Here is a 19,823-nt window from a genome sequence, read left to right as displayed (position 1 = left end):
TTCTTAACCTGAGGTACTATTTCTGGGTTAGCGGAGTCTGTAACCTGAAGCATATGTAACCTGAAGCGTATGTAACCTGAGGTACCACTGTACTTCTTTTTCTCTTGTCTTGAATATTCCAACGTCAGATTCACTGGATGAGCCCTGGATTCTAGTACAGTGGTACCTTGGTTGTCGAATGGCTTGGCTCCCAAACAAATCAGCTCCCGAACATCACAAGCCCACAAGTGAGTGTTCTGGTTTACGAACGTTTTTCGGAAGCCAAACATCCGACACGGCTTCCAATTGAGTGCAGGAAGTTCCTGCAGTCAAACAGACTCCCGGAACAGATTAAGTTCAACAACCAAGGTACCACTGTATTATGAAAGGTGAAGAGTGTACTTCTAGCCACGTTCTCCACACAGTGCATCATTTTACACATCTCTATAATGTCTCTCCTTACCTGTCTTCTCTTCCAAACAGAGAAGCCTCAAATGTTACATAACTTTTTCTCATAGAGGAATTGCTCCAGGGCTTTCATTATCTGGTTGCACTTTCCTACATCACTTCCAGTTCTGCAATGCCTTTACTGAAGTCAGGTAACCAGAACTGTACAGTTCTGTACACCTATTTCAACAACTACTTATCCCTGTTTTCAGAACATAACAGACACAGGAGCAGAAATTTTAGAATCTACATTACAAATAACTAGCCTGTGGCCCTCCAGATGTTGTTGGACTACAACTTCCATCATCTGTGACCCATTCAATATACTTGCTGGGAAGTGGAGCCCAATTACATCTGGACAGTCACAACCACTTAGCTGTCCCGATCTATATCCTCCAGATGGATAAAAATCAGTTCATAAATGCACTGGTTTTTCATGTGCTCAGAGCTCTTTCAAAGAAGCAATAGGCATTATCGGCAAGAGGACTGTACCGCATGCATGACTACATAACTGAATTAGCTGCACAGTCCTCACAGACAATGTTCTTAATCCAACTTGTTCATAAACCAAGCTGTTCTTAAACCAAGGTACCACTGTATATGACCAAAGAGACATGCTTAACACACTTGGAATGTCCTACACCTATAACAGTTAAGAGCTGCCTTGAGGAAGGGCTTTCAAAGGCATTCATACTCTTAAATCCAAACCTATGAAAATATATACTGTATCATCAAGTGGATCCCTCATCTCCCAGTGATGGCATAGAGTCTCATAACTGGTTTCCCCACTTATTCTAGTAATAGCACTGAATCTCACAACGGAGGGGTTTGTAATGGCTAACTCAAGTTCCTATCCCAAGTCAATTACAAATTGGGACCAGACTCTGAGATTTGGGTCCAATTTCTAACGGATATAAACCCATCTCAGTCCTTTCCGCTACAGCAGTTCTTTTTTTCCAGCTTGCCAGGGCCAGCAGCAAGAGGCTAAAATCAATGGCGGGGGGATCAGCAACTTGGAGAGGTGGCCCTTTAATTTACTGGGAACATTTGGTCCTATTCTCCAACCGAAACAGAGCGGCTGCCAGGTGCCAGCTGCGCTCCGAAAGAGGAGAGCGAATCGGACAGGGCTGAGGAAATGCGCTACGTACATTTAACTCCAACGATCATTCCCGCCCAGCCTACGTGAGGAGGGATTGGCGGAGGCGACAATGGGCTGGGTGTCTTTGCCGCCAGCCCCTGGGAGGGGCCGCGCGGTCTGGCCCTCCGTGCTCCCCGAGAGAGGGAGGCCCTTCAGCACAACCGAGGGCCGTTGGAACCCCAAGGAACCAGGTTGGGCTCCGGCACGTGAGCGGCCTCCCGCTGAGCGCGCGCGGCCGCCGCCTCCCAACGGTTTCGCCTCCCCAACGTTCCATTCCCAACGGCCGCCCTCGAGCCCCGTTCCTCTCAGCCCGTCACCCCAGCCCTTCTCACCATCTCGTCCCCGCTGGGGCCATCGGGGTGTCCGGCCCCTGAGCCGTCGGCGGGCCCCGGGCTGGCCCTTCCCTCGGGGGTCTTCCTCTCGCTCGCCCCTTTGCCTCCGCCCCGCGTGGCGCGCCTTCGCCGGCCCCACAGGTACAGGGCTCCGGCCCCCAGCAGCAGCGGCGCCCCCAGCGCCAGGGCCAGCTGCCAGCGCGGCATCCCCGAGCCGCTCCCGCCCCCGCTGGCCTCCACGGGCTTCGAGGCGGCCATGATCCCCCCGTAGCAGCAGCAGCAGCTACTGCCGCTGTTCCTCTGGCCGCCGCCGAATCAGCCCAGGAGAAAGGGAGAGCGAGGGGTCAACGGAAACGAGGGGCATAACGGGAAAGGAGGCCTATTAAAGCTTCCGCTCGCCGCGTTCCTTCCCATTACCAGCAAGCCCTAGGCTGCAGCGCCACCTGCTGACCGGATGGAGCCGGCGCAAACAGGGCATAGGCGGAGGAAGGAGGAACACCCGGGTCCGTCCACCTGCTGGCGGGAAGCGGTGTAAGCGGAGAATGCAGAATCGTAGAATTGCAGAATTGGAAGGGACCCTAAGAATCATCTAGTCCAACTGCTTGCAATGCAGGACTGTGCAGTCACGCAAGGGAATGTTACTGAAATTTAATTTCGTGCAGGGATGAAAAAATGTACACCCTGCTAACACGTGACATATCTTAGACGTGTATGTATATAAATACATACGTATATATGCAAAACATATATGAATGCGAACATTTTTTACAATTATGAAATAAATCACATCAACAAACACCTCATTCAGACAATAAAATAATGAATATTTGTGGGGATCACATCAGCAAGCTCTACTCCCATCTAATATACTCTAGTATGAAAACAGCCTATAATGGTGCATAGAAATGGTGCACTTTGCACAATCACATACCCACTCCCTACCCAGTAGGGTTGGAACTTAGCAACTGGTGAGTACAGTGGTACCTCAGGTCACAAACACTTCAGGTTACAAACACTTCGGGTTACAGGCTCTGCTAAGCCGAAAGTAGTACCATGGGTTAAGAACTTTACCTCAGGATGAGAAGAGAAATCACGCGGCGGTGGCGTGGTAGCAGCAGGAGGCCCCATTAGCTAAAGTGGTCCCTCAGCTTAAGAACAGTTTCAGGTTAAGAACGGACCTCCGGAACAAATTAAGTTTGTAACCAGAGGTACCACTGTACAAACTAAGAACTTCAAAAGAAGACTACAACATGAAACTACTGAATTGCAGTTCATCAAGAGGTTCAATGCTCTCCTTTGTGGACTGAGTGGTGGGAAGTGTTAACTGGTGTACTAATGCCAGGGTGTTTGTGCTGACAACTTATTTTACTTTGTGAAGGAACTGGGAACTGTACTCCACACAGAGCACCCTTGACAAACTACAGTTCCCAGGATTCTTGGGGTGGGGGTGGTTGCATATGGTATGCAACAGCCTTATAGTTGTTTATATTATCTGACCTTAGGAAATATATTTAAATGTGCAGTGGATTACGATACTATAGTAATCCTATACTTACTATAAAAGCTACTTCTTTTCTTTCTAATTTTACTGTTGGTCTCCCAAAGCATTCAAACTTCTACTTTTTGCTTGGAGATGACAAATTTGAAAAATATTTGTCTGGTGATGCTGGATTGCCTGGTACACCCACCAGAACAAGACAACTAAGTGACTGTTTTAAGACCAACATGGCTGCTCACCTGCAAACAAAATGCTTCCTGTGTTGCTTCCGCTTGTTTGACTGCAGCATTTAGTGGAGGGAGCACATTGCATTTTCCTCCCATTTTCTTGCCTGCAGAATGCAGTGGAGGAAGAAAAACAGGATTTGTCATTGCGGAAGAAGATGGGGCATGCTTGTTTGAACCTCTAGTTGGATGAGAAGGAGTTGTGGTCGAGAAGGGTGCTGGTGCTTGTCTGGCTGATGTTTTCACTGGTGGGAGATGCACACTGAACATTGATGGTGGCTTTGCTGTTGGTCTTAATGGTGGAAGAGTAAAATCTGCCATTGCATATACTTCTGTGAAGCTCTCCTAAGAAGAAGAAGAAGATATCTCTCAGATTTTATTTTATAAAATCTGAATTCACTCTCTCTAGCCTCCTCCCCAGGAACTTTTTTTACATTATCAACAACTAAAAAGAAATCAGAAAATGTAAAGTATATATGACTGAGATAATAACCATAGCCCTATGGAGAATAAGTCTAATCCTTTTCTTTAAAGCTCACCAAAGTAATAGCCCTTACCATGTCCTGTTGCTATGGGCTTCATAAGTTAATCATCATTAATTAAGACATTCTGTTTCATGTTCATCCTAAACATCCCAGCAGTTGATTTACCGTAATCTGATGGTCTCTTGAGGGAGGAAGCAGTCTGTTATAAATGTGTATGGTTTCTTCACCAGACAGTGTGGTCAGATGAATGTTTTGCATGTTTATGTACTAGACATATAGATTTCAAAAGTTTGTGTTTATATTTTTGTTTGTGTTTATATTTTCCACAGGTGGACCACTTTTTCTGTTTTGGAAATATCAATTAATATATCCTGAAACATAATTATAAGAGGAATAAATGTATAAATGCACATACAGTGGCAGATTGGAACCAGTCTTTGGTTGGCACAGTGTAGTGTTAGCCAAATTCTAAAATCTTCCTAGGAGAGCCTTTTTGTATAGATGCAATCTGTAATTTGAATATTGGAAGAGAGAACGTGTTATTTTGTACAGTCATTTAAGATCTATACTGTGCTAGTTCCTGAACATGGTCAATACATCAATTCTGCTTCCTGAAATTGCAAGCCTGATCTAAAGCACAGCCTGAGCCTTGCAGGCATGTTATCATGGAAAGCTCTCCATTGGTATTGACAGCTGGTGCACTCAACAGCAAGACTATGAAGCAGGCGGCCCAGTTCTCTTGCCACCCTGCAGGGTGTGTGACATTGGGAATTTCTGTAATGGAAAGGTTCGAAACAAGTAGCAATTGTTAAAATAGATTACCAGGGCTTGGCTTGTACATATATAGACAAGACCAAGGGCAGCGCTGCACTAATATATATTTGTTGGGTTGCTTTTAGGTGGTAGCATTTTCTAAATAGAAGGGACCAATCTGAAATTACAGCACTATTCCCTCATAGTTGTGTGGCTATAATTCAGCAGTGCTGTTTCACATACATATTTCCCGTCTGTACATGGACTATGAAGAGGATGATGATCTTTCCTTTGCAAAATGGATGAGTAGTTTCTGGGGCCATAGTGTGACTGATGAAAGAGAGAGCAGAGCACACAGGAAGCAGCAGACAAGATCGCTGAGTGAAAGGAGAGCCTCTCTTCCGGTAAGACCGTAAGTAGAGAATGTGAAGAGAAAGCAACAAAATGGGAGAGAAAGGATCATGCCCTGTGGTTGTGTACTTCAGACCTATGGTTGAATTATTGGGTGGTGGTTTTATTTATTTTTTAAAAATCCAATACATAGCAAGATGTGAATCCTAAATGCTTTTCAGCATCCATGTCAATACAGTAAATTTCCACAACCAGAGCTAATAAATAAAATATAGATGAAAATATTGTAGAACTCAAGCATGAGAATTGTTCAGGATTGAATGAAGGAAATGTTTTTATCCCATAAGACCTTGAGTCAAATTTGCACGGCCAGAATTAATGGACATGTTTTGTTTGTATGTATGAATCTGAGCTGATGGAAGAAAAGTCAGTATGAAGTTTGTTGTGAAAATACCCTGGTTTCTCTTCAGATCATATAAATCTTTCGTCTTTTACTAATGAAGTTCACTGTGAAATAGGAGGGTGCCTTAAGTTCCGCTCTGGCTGTGTTAGTTACTGTATTTTTAAATTTTGTTTATTTATTTGGAAGTTCAGAGTCTGCACAGAATTAGTGGGGAACTGGGAAATTTCCCATAGCACATTGCAAATTCCATGGCTACATGAATTGCTCTAAAACAAGATAATCAAACACAGTCCCTTGTCTATGTTTCCATAAGCATACCATCCCTTGCATGTAAAAGATCCTTGCAAGAGGGCATGATTAAATAATGTTGGGGCAGAGGAAGGTTTACCCGCCCCCCCCCCCAGTCCTTATAAATCTCCCCACAAGCCCCAACTAATTTAGTTTCAGTTGGATCAGAACTCTTTAATAGGTTAAAGAATCCTGAACTAGAGCAGGGGAGATTTGGATGGGAAGAGGTGTGTCTCACAGCATGCATCTTCTGACCACAAGCCACTCTCTCTTCTGTTTATCCTTTTCTCAGCTGACCTTGAAATAACCTCAGCATTCCCCAGATCCCGGAGGGCAATGAATATGCTCAGTCTCCATCAGGCTTTCTTTTGCAGAGAGGGGGTGGAGGTTGTTTTGGTTTTTTGTTTTAATTAAGAATATGTTTCTGTATCCCAGCAGAGTCCTTTGGGTATACAAAACCTTTGGCTTTCTCTGTGGGTGGTCCGGTTCCACTGTCTTTCCGATAGGCATGGGATCTCCAAGTTCATATTACCATATACAAGTGCAACAAAACATTATGATGTATCTCAGCCTCCTAACCGAGTTCCTGTTCAGGGTGTGCATCAGCCAGCTATGGCCTTCCCTAGGACACCCCATTCCATTCCACGCACACCTTTGTTTTCAATTGTTCTTTTCCAATTGATGCTCAACATTCTGTGTCTAGTGAGCATGCTCACTGGGGCTTTTTGTGTCTTTTGGTCCCTCAGGCTTAATTAAAAAAAAAAAACAATGGTTGTAGTTAGGATTCCTTCAAGCATGGTGATACCCCCACCCCTGTTTCTCACTGTTTTGGCTCCTGCTGGAGGGTGATGGTGTCTGAGAATCACTAGGAAAAGGTTAATAAGTTAATGAACAAATTTACGAAATGATTAATTAAATTTGAAAATAGACAATGACTCTAGCTAAAATAAACACTTTGTGAACTTATCAAATTGTGTTCCCCCAAGTTGCTACATTTACCTAACTTCACTAAGGATCGACACAAACTTTTGGATTCACAAAAAGTGTGGTGTGATGTGAATCACCAGGGGGAACACAGAGTTTGAATCTGTTCCAACATGTGCCCAATTGACAGTTCACCATTCCATCCACTATCCATCCCACTTTTTCTATCTAATAGGAAGATTCCAGATAAATTCCGTACTGTAGGGTACTTGGTATTTTCCATCTGGAGTGAACAGGGCAAGAAGAATGTGTGCATGTAAGAGTATTGGAGTCCACATAGTTTCGCTTTTTGTGAGCAAAATTCCTGTTGGCTCTAAAATCTTGATGAACAAATCGCAAAATTGTCACTAAAACAAATGATGTTCTACAAAGCTGTGCTTAAATTGCTAATGCAAAAGGTTAGGGAACAATTTTATCTGTAGGGTTTTTTTTAATGCATACGGTGTGTGTGTGTGTGAGAGAGAGAGAGAGAGAGAGAGAGAGAGAGAGAGAGAGAGAGAATATAAATATAATTCATTTAATTTACATCAAGAGTGACTACTAAAACATGATATACAAATGCTTAAGGTATGTCATACTTAAAAACAATTCTGACACTTACTATTTTTGAACATTTTAAAATTTATTCATTACTCTTGTAAAAACCCAGCACCTGTGTCACCTTTTATGAGGAAAGGCAATAGAGCATTTTCCAGTTCTAGTTTCTACACTATAACTCTATAACACTGCTACGGCATCATTTGTTAGCTAAGAACAGTATTAAAATGCACTTAATATAGCAATATATTGGGAAGCAATGCTCTTCCCCATGGCCAAAATTATTTTACAACGACTACTAAAAGTACTGTAAATATCAGCAAAGATCTCTTGCTACATTAATTAAAAGATCTTGTTTGCTCTTTCTGTCCCTTTTATTGCTTCCAGATGAGCATGGCAACAAAATTACTGATGAATAACCTGTTAATTGCCTCTTGATTGGCCTCTCTTAATTGCCAGCCTCTAAAGAAGGCTTTAATGACTGATTTCATCCCATTTTTAGAATGTTATTTTTATATAGAAACATAAATAAATCTATATACAAATGAAAAGTCCACTGCCATGGTTAACAGGAAGCATTAAAAGAGCTGAACATGTAAATTGGAAGGTTTTAATTAAATGTGCATGAGTGCTAATAAGCTTCAATAGTACTTTTTCAGTCATCACTGAATAAACTTCAAAATCCACAAATCGAAAATGGAGGACAAAACAGACAACACAATAATGTACATATTTGTTCATTCCAGTAGCACCTTAAAGACTAACTAAGTTAGTTCTTGGTATGAGATTTCGTGTGCATGCACACAAAAGCTCATACCAAGAACTAACTTAGTTGGTCTTTAAGGTGCTACTGGAAGGAAAAAAATTTTTTTGTTTTGACTATGGCAGACCAACACGGCTACCTATCTATATTTGTTCATGTGATTGTCTGGATTTTCCATAAAAATTGCAGAACAAATGATAACAATTCTAGAGTAAAGTGGAAATTTGAAAACAACCCATTATATATGCAGTCCACGACTTTTTTCCTAGCCACAATCAACCAGATATCTCCGGAAGCTTACAAAATGGACATAAATGTCCCTAACATCAATTGTTCAGAGGTATACGTAATCTGAACATGGAAGTTTTATTTAGCTAGTGTGTCCAACATCTATAAATGCATCCTCCATGATTTTTAAAAACCTTTTTAAAGACCAGCACTACAGCCTGTGGTAGTTAATTGTCATACTAAAAGTCTTTCATAGGATCAGTAGAACAGCAAGGAGGAAAATGAGCCTCTCTTTACACCCAAATTGTACTCTAAGAACTAGATTATCTATTCTGTGAAATTACAGCATTTGTCCTCAGCCTCCTACCCTCTTTGGTTTTAGTTATAAATAATTCAGTTAAAGCTACTTGTCCATATCTGTAGTACCTTCTTTATAACTATAACTTGCCTTTAAACATCAGAAGATCTAGAATCTTTCAATTAACTCATTTACAGCCCATTTCCTAAAGGAGAGCTTCTATGATCAGATCAATATTCACTGCGTAGTCACAGTGGGAACAATTCACTAAAAGCTTGTGATAGGAAATTATGTTCTTTGAATGGCTTTCCGGATACAGATACATGCATATAATTCTCACTTCATTGTATCAGATAACCTCTCAAGTTTTTGGAGGTTTCTGATTTCCTCCCTGCCCCCCCCCCCAAAGCAAAATGGAATTCCCTGTGATTCCCTACAAACCATTGGTAATGGTGCCAGGAATTTGTATTGGCCCACAAGGGAATCTTGCATAAAATTGGCTGTTAGTGGCTTTGATTCCTGTATGCATGTTCTCCTAAAGTTGGGGCCTCCTGATGCTAGATTAGCAAAGGGAATTTAGAAACAGCTTTATAATTAACACGATTAATTCTGTACTCCCCAGCATAGCTGTCAACTTTTCCCTTTTCTTGCGAGGAAGCCTATTCGGAATAACAGAAATTCCCTTTAAAAAAGGGAAACGTTGACAGCTATGCTCCCCAGTAACATAGCAGGATCCTGGGTTTTTCTGTCTCAGTAGCATGAAACGAATAGGAAGGTGCAATAGGGCAAGCGTTGCTCTTTGGTGTCTCGTCACCACAACACAGTGGGCCCAAATTAAGGAAGGAGTTTATCAAAGCTAAAGCTGGGGTTACAAACAGGCTTTGGAAAATACAAAGGGCTTTTCAATCTAGTTTTTGAATATTCATCCTGATTTGCTTGCACAGAGCTTATATGGAAATTAAATTATATCAACTATTTATTGAACATGTGTTCTGATCTTTTTATATGGTAAAGTTATACAACACTGAGCATTCATCCTGATTTGCTTGTGGAGTGCTTATATCCCTTCCTGTTATTCATTCCACACTTTTGGGTGCATTTCTCTTTCACTTTCCTTACTGCAAAAAGTCCATTTCTTTGGGAAGTTTTTATAGCTGACATTAGTGAGCTTGCATCTATACTATATTACCCACATTTGGACAGCTCCTGTGAATTCCCAATGCAGCAGCTACTGAAGGACCAACCTAACCTCACAGTAAGAACTTTGTATCATTATCACAGAATGCTTTCTATCTGAATTGTTCTCACATTTTACCTGAACAACCTGAGAACTTTAGTATTAACTGTTGCAGGTTTTAAATCAATAAATAATGACTTTTTAAAAGATGAATGTATTCAGCTGTCACATGAAAACTATCCTTTTTCTCAAGCTTTGAGAAATTTTAATCAAGGGTACTTACAGAACCAGATATAAAAACATTAGGAGAGAAAATACATATGGGAGGTAAATATTACAAACTAGAATGTTGCTTCTAGCCAGAAGTCCAAGACATCTGACAAAAATCCTGGCAGGAAATTCCTGTGGAAAGGCTTTCATTTGAATCCAATAGCTGGATGGCTGCAATAATCCATGAAAAAGGTACATAAGGAAATACTTCCAGTCTACGGCCTCATCTGCTTTGTACTTTTGAAGCAGTATTATATCACTTCCTCCAAAGAAGCCCAAGAACTGTAGTTTGTTAAGGGTGCTGAGAGGTGTTAGTAGATCCCTATTTCCCTCAGACAGCTACAATTCCCAGAAATCCCTGGGAAAAGGGACTGACTGTAAAACCACTCTGATGATACCACTTTCAATTTATAGTGCAGATGAGGCCTAAAGAGTTTTTCCCAATCTAGCATCTGAAGAACAACCAACCTCAAAGTATGCTTGGACACTGGGTAAGAAAGTAGCTGATTCCAGGTCATTGAAAAATAATGAGTCCATTTCCACTCTGGCACAATATTGGTATGACTAAAGGTTGCAACCCTATATCCACTTACTTGGGAGTAGAACTCATTATATTCAATGCGACTTAATTCTGAGAAGGTACATATAGGATTGTGCTGTAAACCATTAGAAAGGGGATTTGGTTATCAGCATTTAACAGTGCCGCTAGATTTCTAAAAAATATATATATGGTTACTTCCTAATTACCTAAAAGCAACCAAGCAGGAATAATGCTGAAAAATAAAGTTAAATGGCTGGTGCGGGGAGGGCAGTTACTTTACTTTACTTTATTTTTATTTTCTTTTTTTTCTCAGTGCGTGTCAATAAAAATATCTTCCTTACGCATAACAAATGAAATGATAAATAATATACATTTATGTTTATTTATTATTATGTAAATAATATACATTTATCATTTATTTCATTTTGTCAAGGCGGGTGACTAAAAACTGTGTTCATAAAGAAAGTATTATTTTGACTGCCCCGCAGTATGTAGCAACAGCCAGAGATCTACATCTCTTCAAGAATGTAGACATGTGATTTAAAACACACACACACGTGTGTGACTTCATATCATGGATGAAATAGAGTAATGAAACCTATTTTGTGTCAAATTTCTGCATAAAGATTATTTTTATTTTTATTGCATAATGTTTCTTTTTTTTTTTACAGGCCAAGCTTTCTTCCATCCATATGACAAGGCTTCATGGTTCTACCAAGATCCCATCCTCAGGCCACCTAAAAGAATTGCAAGAAGATCAAGATACAAAATGCCATTGTCATATGAAGGCAAGCAAAAAATCCTCAAATGGTAATTCTTCCCAGGGGACAAGTGGACCAAACAGTAGATCAAACTCCATCCAGGAATTTTCAGAATCCTTTGAGAAGCAACTGCATTTCAAAAACAAGCGCTCAGTTTCTTTGGTAAGTGCAACCATTTGTATATGCTAATCTAATTGAACAATGTGTTTAATTTTACTTAATTTATACTTTCAAGTGGCGAAGTGGAACGGATATAAAAAGTGCTTAGCCCAGCCACCACCACTTCCACTTTCATATCAATATGGAATAATTAGTTGGTCTGGGTCAACCATGATGTCAGCTAGATTTGAATGGCTTCTCCAGCTATCCTGAGCTATTTTACTCAGCTGTTTGACAATGTAGTTCTGTTTCTTTAAAGGTCCCTATATTATATTTAAACTTATAGTAAATCAATATGAAAAATATTTAATAATTGGAACATTAACTCAGTTAACATATACATGCCATAGATATATTATTAAATTAATTTTCAGTGCTCTTTTTCTTTCAGGAACCTGAAGGGATGAAAGAGAGGAGAGAAAGAGAAAAACTGCATATTCCCAAGAGCAGGTCTCATAAGAAAGCGGGAGAAAAGAAGGAGCCAAAGAGAGAGCAAGGTGAAGGAGAACACAACATGGAATTTGCAGCAGGGAAACATAGTTAATAATTTCCATGATACCCAGGAATAAAGAGGAAATGTGTTTGCATCCATTAGGATAGACTGACTTTTTAAAGAAATGACGGTATAAAATAGATTCTGACACTTAGCTTTTATTCCCTAAAACTGCAAGTGTTATATAAGTAGAACAAAGCATAAATGTTAAAATTAAAATACTTCGTATTCCTTTGAAGCTGTTTGTATAGACCTGTTTAAAAAAAACACTACATTCAATCAGAAACATTTATCTAACCAACGTGAGCAATAAATAGTCAGACAACCATTCAATGTGTTAATTTACAAACACAAATATAAATATGAAAGGCTTGTGCCTTGAAGATGGCTTTTGTTAAAGTTGGAAGCTGAGCAAAGATTCAGCAGTAGGCTCATGAAAGAGGAAGAATCATCCATACGTACTGACTGCTGACTTCTGCTGCATGATTTTAAGTTTCATAGATAACAATACAGTAGTACCTCAGAAGTCGAATTGAATCCATTCTGGAAGTCCGTTTGACTTCCAAAACGTTTGGAAACCAAGACACAGCTTCCGATTGGCTGCAAGAAGCTCCTGAAGCCAATCGGAAGACATGTCGGACATTTGGGTTCCAAAGAACGTTCACAAAGCGGAACACTCACTTCTGGGTTTGTGGCATTCAGGAGCAAAAACGTTTGACTCACAAGGCATTCAGAATCCAAGGTACGACTGTATTGTAAACACCTGTATATAATCATGTACTGTATGAAAACAAATTGGGAGTTATTCTGGATATTCCATGTCAAACCTTGTTCTTTTCTGTTTGTATAAAAGTAACACACATGTTTTAAATATTCATCCAAAACAAATGTATAAATTAAATTGCTTTGTATGTTTAAAATTCTATATAAAGGGAACCAAAACTTTACTGAAGCTATCTAAAGTCTAAAAACACAACCTCTTGTTGGGTCACCTGTTACATTTCTTTTATTTCTTCCACATCACTGCTGCCTCATTTCTTCTTTTTCTACCACATTCTCATACCCCTCTCCTGGCACAAACATATGTTTCCACTGCTATTTTCCTGTCTCGCCGATCACATTATGGTACCCCTTCCCAACAGTCAGTGACACTTTGTTCTTTCCAGAGTTCATATTACTTCTAAATTCTAAACTTTTTTAATATATAAATCACCCAGTGGCCTTGGGTCAAAGAGTAGTCTATGAAGCAGGAGTTGGGAATCTATTTCAGCCCAGGGGCTATATTCCCTTCTAGGCAACATGCCATAGGCCATAGACCACTGGGTAGTTGTGGCTAGAGGCAAAAGTGGTTGCAGTAGTGAATATCAAGTTAGCCTTTGTACTGTAGGTTAGCATTTGCATGCACTCAACACACCCTACTCTATCCTCTATTCAGACAAGCTCTATCCCCTTAACCATTTTGGTTGTTCTTTTCTGAACCTTTACCAGCTCTATACTGTAATATCCTTTTTGAGGTGTGGCAACTAGAACTGTGCACATTTTTGTTTAATGCCATGTTATTAGCAGTTTTATTTTCAGTTCCTTTCTTGACAATCCCTTGCATGGAATTCACCTTTTTCACAGCTGCTGCACTGAAATATGCACACTGGTATCTTCATCGTTCAGCCTGGACACTGAGGTCCAGCTCTGAGGACCTTCTGGCGGTTCCCTCCCTGTGAGAAGTGAGGTTACAGGGAACCAGGCAGAGAGCTAGGATTAAGGGGATGGAGCGACTCCTTTATGAGGAAAGTTTTCAGCAATTGAGACTTTTTAGTTTAGAGAAAAGGCAAGTGAGAGGTGACATGATAGAAATTTATAAAACTATGCATGGCATGGAGAAAGTGGAGAAAGAATTTTTTTTTTTTTTGCTCCCTCTCTCAGAACACCATAAGCTCTAGACATCTAATGAAGCTCAGTATCTCCCAGATGCATGGTTCTGTGTGGGGTCTGCTGTGCACCCAGCTGCCCTCATACTATGCAGAGAAGAGAGCTACTTTTCTGAAGAGAAAATCATAGAATCATGGAATCTAAGAGTTGGAAGAGAGTGCCCTGGGTCATCTAGTCCAACCCCCTGCAATGCAGGAATCTCAGCTAAAGCATCCATGACAGATGACCATCCAACCTCTGCTTAAAAACCTCCAAGGAAGGAGAGTTCACCACCTCTCATGGGAGTCTGTTCCACTGCCAAACAGCTCTTACTGTCAGAAAGTTTCCCCACATGTTTAGTCAGAATCTCCTTTCTTGTAACTCGAAGCCACTGGTACGAGTCCTCCTCTCCAGAACAGCAGAAAACAAGCATGTTCTTTCTTCCATGTGACAGCCCTTAAGTCTGGGAACTGTGTACACACATCTGAGCAGCTCTGCTCAATAACAAAGACTAGTTCAGAACAATATAAATTACTGGAGGAGAGATAGTATGTCAACGTCCTCTTTGTAAAGTACTGTATACACTCTAAACAAAAGTTTTAAGAGGACCAATACAGCATCTGTGTCTGGCTATTTGTCATACAGCAACAATAAATCTCTTTCAAAGACAGCATATTTTTATGTTGTTAGTACACCTTCAGAAATAATTTGTGCCATTTAACAGAAGACAATCCCCCCCCTCCACCTACCTGGGATTCAATTTTGTGTATCTGCTGCTTAGTAGGTTTCTCCATTGTTCCTAAGAGGGGAGTGCATTGGTGTTTTGACTTGCCAATCACACAGATGTTCAGTAGAAGTCAGATTTTCCTCCACCACCATTTGCAGAAAATCTTCATTGCTCTTTATTCATTGTTCATGATGTCCTTCTGTTTAAGGGCTAAGCAAAACAGGGAGGTTGGGGAGAAAACTGAAAAAGTAGTTATTTTCAGAATGGCTTTCTTCCAAAAATACAAACATAAACAACCACAGCCACTAAGAATATATTTCTGAAAAAGATAGATATGTAATGTTTGGTAGATCAAGTGTTGCTTATGGTAAGCCATTTTACAAAAGCAGGAGACAAGAATACTGTAATGCAAAATATATAATGAATGTAATTTAATTAATGGTTCTTAATTTATTTCAACATGATCTTTCAAAAGCATTTGGTCAATACAGCAATGAACATTACATCTGTACTAAGGATTAAATCAAATAAATAGTGGATTTATGATCCACACAAAGTCTACAAGCAAACTATCCTGGAATGAGCTTTCTCACTGGGTGGTTTGGTTAGCAGTGGTAAGGAAGACTTTATCACACATCAGGTGCATATGTGTGACAAATGCATAGTAGATGTGTGGCAAACACATAGCAAAGTCTGTATTCATCTCTTCTGTACCTAAGCCAATGATGTCCCTAATTACTTTGGAAAGCATGAAATCTCCAATGTACGGTATATCCATTTTTTAAAAAGAAAAGTTTGCAAAATTCATGTTCAAAGAGAAAAACAACCACTTTATCATTTTAATTGTCTGGCTCGTGGTGTCATGACATGATGTTAATGAATTCATAATTAGTCATTAATGAAACATCAGAACTCAAAGCTGCATAACTTGTGTGTACTAAACATTACCTGGCAAATGACAGCAAGGAATATGTTCCATTTTAACATTTCTTCTCCCAGGTTTTTGCCTAATTAAACAATCTATGGCCTTTTAAACTGGGGGAGGGGTGTATTTTTTCGTTTGTTACTGTGTTATATATTTTTGTGTTTTTATTTTGTTAACTGCCTTGTGATCCTTGGGAGAAGAGAAAATTTTTTGCCTGGTCCCTAAATATAGGTAATGAATGCACCTGATGAGCCTCCCTTAAGATAACCAAAAGATGGTTGGTTGCTTTTTAGTATATTTCCAGAAGGCAGGACCTAATTTTGAAGAATTTCTTGAGTGGCTAATGATATATATCAAATAATTACCGTACTTACACTGCTGGACATTTTTAGACCTTACAACCTATTGTTGTAATGAAGCATTATATGGGTATCAAGCAGTATATCTTTGTAGACCAGGAAAAGGAAACGTTTTACCACACTATGTTCAACTTTGTAATCTCCATATTTCAATGGGAAATCAATTGAGCTCCCCTCTATTGAATTGTAAGCCACAATAATAATTCAGAAGACAGGTGGGTTCCTGAAAAATATCCAAAACTTGTTCATGTTCATGTACGTCAAGCGACGTGATGAACCCAGAAATAGAACTGAGAAACTTTCTCTGGTCTTTTGCAATGGGAATATAATGACTGAATCATGTTACTTGTTTTTTACCTTGAGGTTTTCAGCTGATGAAACAGTTTTAGTATATATTTTGTAAGCTCTTTCTGTTTTCAATGGAATGATTATGGCACATGGTAAGAATTATTTACATTGGTATCTACCTGTGCATTGTCTTAGCCACATTCACATGCAGAATGTATCTAAATAGATGAGATTACCTTATTATTAAAACAGGTTTTGTCTGAAGTCTCTTTTCTCTGTAAGCCATCCTCATGGTTAAGAGTTGTTGAAACTGCCAAGTTATTGTCACATTTGTGATGAAAATCACAGGAGGCCTGCATCAGCAGAATTATTAACTCAGCAGTGATGTCATCAGACAATGGACTAAGCCCACATCCTCAGTATATAGTCAGAGCAGTAGCAAGCATTTTCAATAGTTTTGGCTCTCCTGCCCCCCCTCCAAAAAAAACCTGGGAGCTGCAGTTGGTTAAGGGTGTGGAGCTATAATTTACAGAGTGGTTTAATTAATAAATCCCTCTTCTGAGGGAACTTTGATAACTGTAGCTCTGTGAGGGAATAAGGGTCTCCTAACAACTCTCGGCACCCTTTACAAACCGTAGTGCCCAGGATTCTTTGAGGGAACTATAACTGTTAAATGCGGCAAGATGCTGTTTTAAATGTATAGTACAGATGCGGCCTAAAATGGCTTATCTGGTCAGGTACAACGACCCTGTGAGGTAGCTTAAGAGGCTGTGGCTGGCCCAAAGTCACCCAGTGAGCTTCATGACTGAGTGGGGATTTGAACCCTAATCTCCCAGGTTCTAGTCTGACACTCTAACCACTACACCATACTGGCTTCCTAGAGTACTTCTGCTATGGGGCAGCTATGTAAATTAAGAAGGTCAAAAAATATGGGGAAAGCCATATATCACAGAGTAGGATCTGAAATAATTTTCTTGAAGCTTGAATTTGTTATATTCTGGATTGTTTTATTTTATGTAAACCGGTTTTTTCTTTAAATATAAAGCAGTATAGAAATAATAATAATAATAATAATAATAATAATAATAATAATAGTTTAATTTATATAGCTGCATGCACATACTAAAAGCCCAGTCAGTACAGCATGAAACTCTTCATCTTAGGGTCATGGGTTCGAGCCCCGCGTTGGGCAAAAATATTTTTGCATTACAGGGGGTTGGACTAGATGACTCTCAAGGTCCCTTCCCGCTCTTCAATTCTATTTCTAAATTTTGTATGTATTGCACACACACAGAGAGAACATACAAAAGAAGATCATACTAAGTTGACATAATGTAGTAAATATAAACTATTTTGGAAAAGTGTATTTGGGGTATTCATCTCGGCATTTAGCGCTGAAAAGAGACAATACTAAACTAGATACACCAGTGATGTGACTTGGCCCTTCCTACATTCCAATATGCAGGGATAAGGTTAATATCTGGGAATATAGGCAAGTGACTACCAGAGGACCGCAAGTATGTGGGACAGGAGTAATTTATGCAAAATTGCTCTTTTGGGTTATCTTCCCCTACTGCCCTTTCTAAGTCTGTCCCCCTGTATGCTCTGACAAGCAGGGCCAGTCCTACCATTGGGTAGGGTAACGCAGCTGTCTCAGGCGGCAGAGGCTGTGGGACAGGGAGAGGTGGCAAGCCAGAGCTGCCTGTATGCCCTGCAGCTTACCATGAGCTAGCCTGCTGCCTCAAGTGCAGTGGAGGGCATTGTCCTGTCGCCAGCACTTGAAATAAGATTCAGCTGCCAGACCAGTCAGCTTCTGGAATAGGAGAAGGGTGTCATCTTGTCCTTTACCAGGCAGCAAAATGTCTTGAGCTGGCATTGCTGACAAGGAGTTATTTATTTCCAGGCACTCATCTTTAAAGCTGTAGGTCTGTCTCTATCTTCTGCAGCAGATTTCTTACATAACTGCAAATAAGCAACTTTCTGTGACAGAACATGGCCTCTGCTATAGACAGTCTCTACTTGTGACCTACAGAATATGGCTCCAGCACACAGTGACATTTATTTCGATTGCTGTGGGATTTTTGAGTCATTCAGAAAGTCATTAAAACTGAATGTTTTCATGGAGTTTCCCCAGTGCTGAAATGGCAAATGGGCTGCTTGGGAACCAAATCACGATGGACCTCTCTTTTGGTGACATAATTGATTTTTGTATATACCACCCTTTACTTCACAAAATCAAGGTGATTAAAGAGTGGGTTTTTGTCTGCTTTACCAGGACACATTTATGTATGGAGTATGACCAGTTTTGAAGGAAGAGAGTCTAACTTGAAGGAGATATCACCACCACCATCTTTCTGCATGCTAATTCCGATTGAATTCCCCAAGTGTTGTTGCTTAAGTAGCCAAAACAGTATCAAGCAACCAGACATGAGAACAACACATCATCATCCTTAGGGCAGTGAGGTGTGCAGAAGTACAAAAAACAGTATTTAGGAAAACTCTAAAGGAGGGGGAGGGAAACCCCACAAAGCAGTCCAATGAACACTATGCTTGACTAGTGAACTGAGAATGCTGGCTGTGAAAAGAAAAAAATATATGGAAAAACTGGATGCACATCACCACTCTCTGAGCACTGAGAGACTCTAGGGGTTCCAACACTTACCCAGGGTTCTGTTTCTTTGGAATGAAAGTCAGCTGAGACTCTGCTGTCTTTTAAGATATTTTATTTGAACACAACCTGAGCATAGGATGGAAGGGCTCACAGCATTAACACCCTCATAGATCTTGCTTCCCCTTGCTTTCAGGGAAGCCCCAAAGTCCAGCAAAGATCAAACACGTCTCTCTCTCTCTCTTCTGCTTTATCTTCTTTCCAGCTCACTGACCACAACTTGGCTATCCTTCTACATACCAGCCAGATGAGATGGGTGGGGAAAGCCCTCGCCCATTTGGCACACAGAACCAAAGCCATTTCCTCTAAAAAGGAACTGGTTTGGCAAGCTTGGTTTTATATACCTCTATGCCCAGAGATGACGGAACCCAAGAATCGAAAGGAACCAGAGTATCACCCAGACTGACCCCACAAGCTTGTGCGCATACGTGCACACACACACATATACATATATATGAAGGAACCCAACTGCTTTCTTGCTTTCTTGTCATCCAGCACCCACTCACCCACTCACTCTAAGCAGTCCCCTGTTTGAAAAGGGCAAACTCTGAAGGCTCCTCCAAGACACAAATAACACATTTTGTTCCAGGGACCCATTTGGGAGGAGCCATAGCTCAGCGGTAGAGCATCTGCTGTGCATGTAGAACGTCCCAAGTTCAACCTCCAGCATATGCAGGTGGGACTGGGAAATACCCCCTTTCTGAAACTCTGGCGGGCTGCTGCCAGTCTGTGTAGACAATGCTAAGCTAGACAGACTGTTGGTAGTACAAGGCAGCATCCTATGTTCCCTCTATTTCCAATTTCCAGGAATGAACGTCTCATGCAGCCAAAATTACACCACC

The 19,823-nt window shown here is 40.5% G+C and overlaps 2 protein-coding genes across 9 annotated transcripts in view; one reads left to right on the top strand and one right to left on the bottom strand.

Moving 5' to 3' along the window:
- The window catches only part of TOMM70 (translocase of outer mitochondrial membrane 70), a gene marked incomplete at its 5' end in the record, with an annotated part of 39,043 nt that extends 22,362 nt beyond the window's left edge, over positions 1–16,681 (bottom strand). For 2 of the 5 annotated variants that reach the window (XM_083611575.1, XM_083611577.1), the window contains 3 exons: positions 3,634–3,963; positions 14,764–14,951; positions 16,550–16,681. In XM_083611575.1, the coding sequence (XP_083467701.1) occupies positions 3,634–3,963; positions 14,764–14,808 (375 nt within the window). Of the gene's footprint in view, positions 1–1,896; positions 2,155–3,633; positions 3,964–14,763; positions 14,982–16,549 lie in introns of those variants that run through there. The other 3 variants (XM_083611574.1, XM_083611576.1, XM_083611578.1) reach the window with 2 other exon arrangements.
- Positions 1,906–13,032, top strand: LNP1 (leukemia NUP98 fusion partner 1). 4 transcript variants are annotated; one of them, XM_083611770.1, is made up of 4 exons: positions 1,906–2,037; positions 5,003–5,260; positions 11,368–11,619; positions 12,008–13,032. In XM_083611770.1, the coding sequence occupies exons 2-4, from the start codon at positions 5,117–5,119 to the stop codon at positions 12,158–12,160; spliced, it is 549 nt and encodes a 182-aa protein (XP_083467896.1). In that variant the 5' UTR covers positions 1,906–2,037; positions 5,003–5,116; the 3' UTR covers positions 12,161–13,032. The 4 variants fall into 4 exon arrangements, with proteins under 4 accessions (XP_083467896.1, XP_083467894.1, XP_083467893.1 ...); XM_083611768.1 differs by lacking the exon at positions 1,906–2,037 and adding an exon at positions 2,288–2,427; XM_083611767.1 differs by lacking the exon at positions 1,906–2,037 and adding an exon at positions 3,963–4,161.
- Positions 16,682–19,823: the final 3,142 nt, after the last annotated feature.

The sequence above is a fragment of the Podarcis filfolensis genome, assembly GCF_964270895.1.
Source record: "Podarcis filfolensis genome assembly, chromosome: 4".
Lineage (NCBI taxonomy): Eukaryota > Metazoa > Chordata > Lepidosauria > Squamata > Lacertidae > Podarcis > Podarcis filfolensis.
Note: the sequence above shows the minus strand (reverse complement) of the source record. Positions and strands in the feature narration are given on the sequence as shown.